Here is a 3,077-nt window from a genome sequence, read left to right as displayed (position 1 = left end):
AGAAAGAGAGAGAGAGAGAGAAAGAGAGAGAGAGAGAGAGAGAGTCATATATATAGGTATAACATAAAAATTAAATGATTATAACTTTAATATATTAAAGAAAATAATCAGAATTAACGTCAGAGTAAAATATTTAATTATATGTAATAAGGTAAATATATATTAAATATAAGAAGGTAAATATATATTAAATAAAAGAAAAAAACATTCTTGACGACCTTTTTATACAAATCCGAATATGTCAACATTATCGATTTGGATTATTTCAAACACATCGATTGACATAATAATAATAGAGAAAAAGAGCGAATATTAGTCGCGATCATTCAGCTAATAAAAGATGACAATAATTTTGTTTCAAATTTGACAGCTCTTTCCGAGAAATTCATTTCTGATTACATACCTATATGCGTATATTTTTCACAAAATATTCATTTTAATGTATTTAGTATTAAAAGACAATTTAATAAATAAACTTGGATTGAATTTTATATAGAATAGTAGATCAAATTAATTCTCTTATTAGCTTGTTCCTATTTGATAATGTGATATTATTATAATTCTGTACATTAGAGTAATGCTATTATTGAACATTGATGATATAATCTCGAATGTTGTGAAAAAATATATAAGATAATCTCTCGAACGGCAAAACACCAACTTTTTAATAAAGTAAATTTCTTATAAGAAAACAATATATTTTATTTAAATTCTCAAGTTTGCTTTTGTGCAATTATAATTAATACAAATGTAATCAAAAAAGCTAAAATAGTTCAACATACATAACAACACTGTATAATATATAATTGATTGAATAAACTATTTATTTTATTTCTTATCTGTCTAAAAAATCTCTGCATCTTATCGGGAATAGAAAAAAGCAGTCCGGAGATAACATAAATGCGATGTTCTAAAATTCTTGTTTTTAATAAGAGTCTGCCAGTTCGGCCTAAACATAAAAAAAAAATCATAATCACCGCGCAAAAACAATATTTATTAATTGATAATGATAGTAAAAAAGTTATGAATTGCGTACGTTTCGACTCTTTTTCTGGGTCATTTTCAGCACTAATTAACGGTAACAAAAATTAAAGAAAAACAAATGGAATAACGGTACATAAGTAAAATCGTTGATGTTAATTAGTTAAAAAATGCAAAATTATAATAAAAATAGGTCACATAAATACGTTAAATTGAGAAGATTATATCTCAAGTCACTTTGGACATTTATAAACTACTAGAATATTAAAATGGATAAATAAGAATTAAAAAATAATATTATAGATATGACAGATATTATAGACAAAAACCAAAATTAAATTTAAAACAAATGGTACATTTCGATACATTAATGATCTAGCATGTTTATATTCAGCAGACAAGTTTGTTTTTATAACATTTACAAAATATATTAATTTACATAGTAAAAAATTATACTTTTTTATTTGCATAATTAATTGTATGATTTAAATATTTCAGATTAACAGAATGATAAAAAAAATCTGTAAACCATATGCACATAAAATAATTTTATTAATGCAAACGCATCGAGTATTATTAATGCACCTAAGCGTACATGATTAAAATATAAAGTATGATATGTATAAAAAAATATTTACCGAATAGATAGATAGATATATACACAGAGAAAGATATATATTATTATTATTATTATTATTTTTCATTAAATAAGTCCCATAGTACTAAATTGTGTCAAGATATTTTATTTGAGATTCAATTTGGTGAGAGCGTATGTCTAGCTTGCTCTGAATTATTTTATTTTGTTGTTCCACTTTTTTCCATTCTCCTACCATTTCAAAATTAATCTAGAATAGATTGTTTCTACATTAATTATTAAAAAATTGTCAGTACTCAATTATTAATAAATATTTTTTCTCGCGTTATAAGAATCTTATATTCCAATTTTTAATATAATTAGAACTAGATACTATTTTACAGCATCTACAATGCCCTTTTTGGCTCAAATAGACAGGCAAAAATTAATATTATTATATATCTCATCCAAAAATAAGCATATGTTTGTACGTATTTTGCTAAATTTGCTAAATTCCTTTTTACAGTTTCCGAGATATTTAAAGAAATATTAAAAGAAATTTATGAGGTTAATTAATAGGAATAGGATTAATTAAAAAAAAAACATCGAGTAAAAGCTTAAATCGAAAGTAAAAGCGCAAATTTATAAATCGATCTTTTCCAAGGTTACTAAAATGTCCAAATAAAGGATTTTTAAAATCCTATATTTTCTATTTATTAAAAATTACAATATCTTGGAAACAATGTAATATAAAGATAATATTAATTTTTGCTTGTTTATTTGAAATATTGTACACAACATTATGACACTAAAACACTTTAAATGCAAAAAAAAATAAAATTATATAAACGATTAATAAATGAGCACATTTTAGTAATTGTATTTACAAAATGTACCTCGAAATTCTTATATAAAGATTTCCAATGTTTTTCATATCTCCTTAATGCATAACCTTCTACTTTCTCCAATTGAAATTAATCTAGAATAGATCGTTTCTACATTAATTATTAAAAAATTGTCAGTACTCAATTATTAATAAATATTTTTTCTCGCGTTATAAGAATCTTATATTCCAATTTTTAATATAATTAGAACTAGATACTATTTTACAGCATCTACAATGCCCTTTTTGGCTCAAATAGACAGGCAAAAATTAATATTATTATATATCTCATCCAAAAATAAGCATATGTTTGTACGTATTTTGCTAAATTTGCTAAATTCCTTTTTACAGTTTCCGAGATATTTAAAGAAATATTAAAAGAAATTTATGAGGTTAATTAATAGGAATAGGATTAATTAAAAAAAAAACATCGAGTAAAAGCTTAAATCGAAAGTAAAAGCGCAAATTTATAAATCGATCTTTTCCAAGGTTACTAAAATGTCCAAATAAAGGATTTTTAAAATCCTATATTTTCTATTTATTAAAAATTACAATATCTTGGAAATAATGTATTTTGGAAATTGTATAAAACAAAAAATATATCGAAAAGAAATATATATATATATATATATATATATA

General features: G+C 22.7%; 1 protein-coding gene across 1 annotated transcript in view; it reads right to left on the bottom strand.

The window, feature by feature from the left end:
- Positions 1 to 1,655: 1,655 nt before the first annotated feature.
- The window catches only part of LOC115240270 (aminopeptidase N-like), a 98,123-nt gene continuing 96,701 nt past the window's right edge, over positions 1,656 to 3,077 (bottom strand). Inside the window, exon 13 of the mRNA XM_029815323.1 lies at positions 1,656 to 1,826. Coding sequence (XP_029671183.1) covers positions 1,704 to 1,826 — 123 coding nt within the window. The 3' untranslated portion in view covers positions 1,656 to 1,703. The remainder of the gene's footprint in view (positions 1,827 to 3,077) is intronic.

Source organism: Formica exsecta, unplaced genomic scaffold (assembly GCF_003651465.1).
Source record: "Formica exsecta isolate Colony F162 unplaced genomic scaffold, ASM365146v1 scaffold423, whole genome shotgun sequence".
Classification (NCBI taxonomy): Eukaryota; Metazoa; Arthropoda; class Insecta; order Hymenoptera; family Formicidae; genus Formica; species Formica exsecta.
Note: the sequence above shows the minus strand (reverse complement) of the source record. Positions and strands in the feature narration are given on the sequence as shown.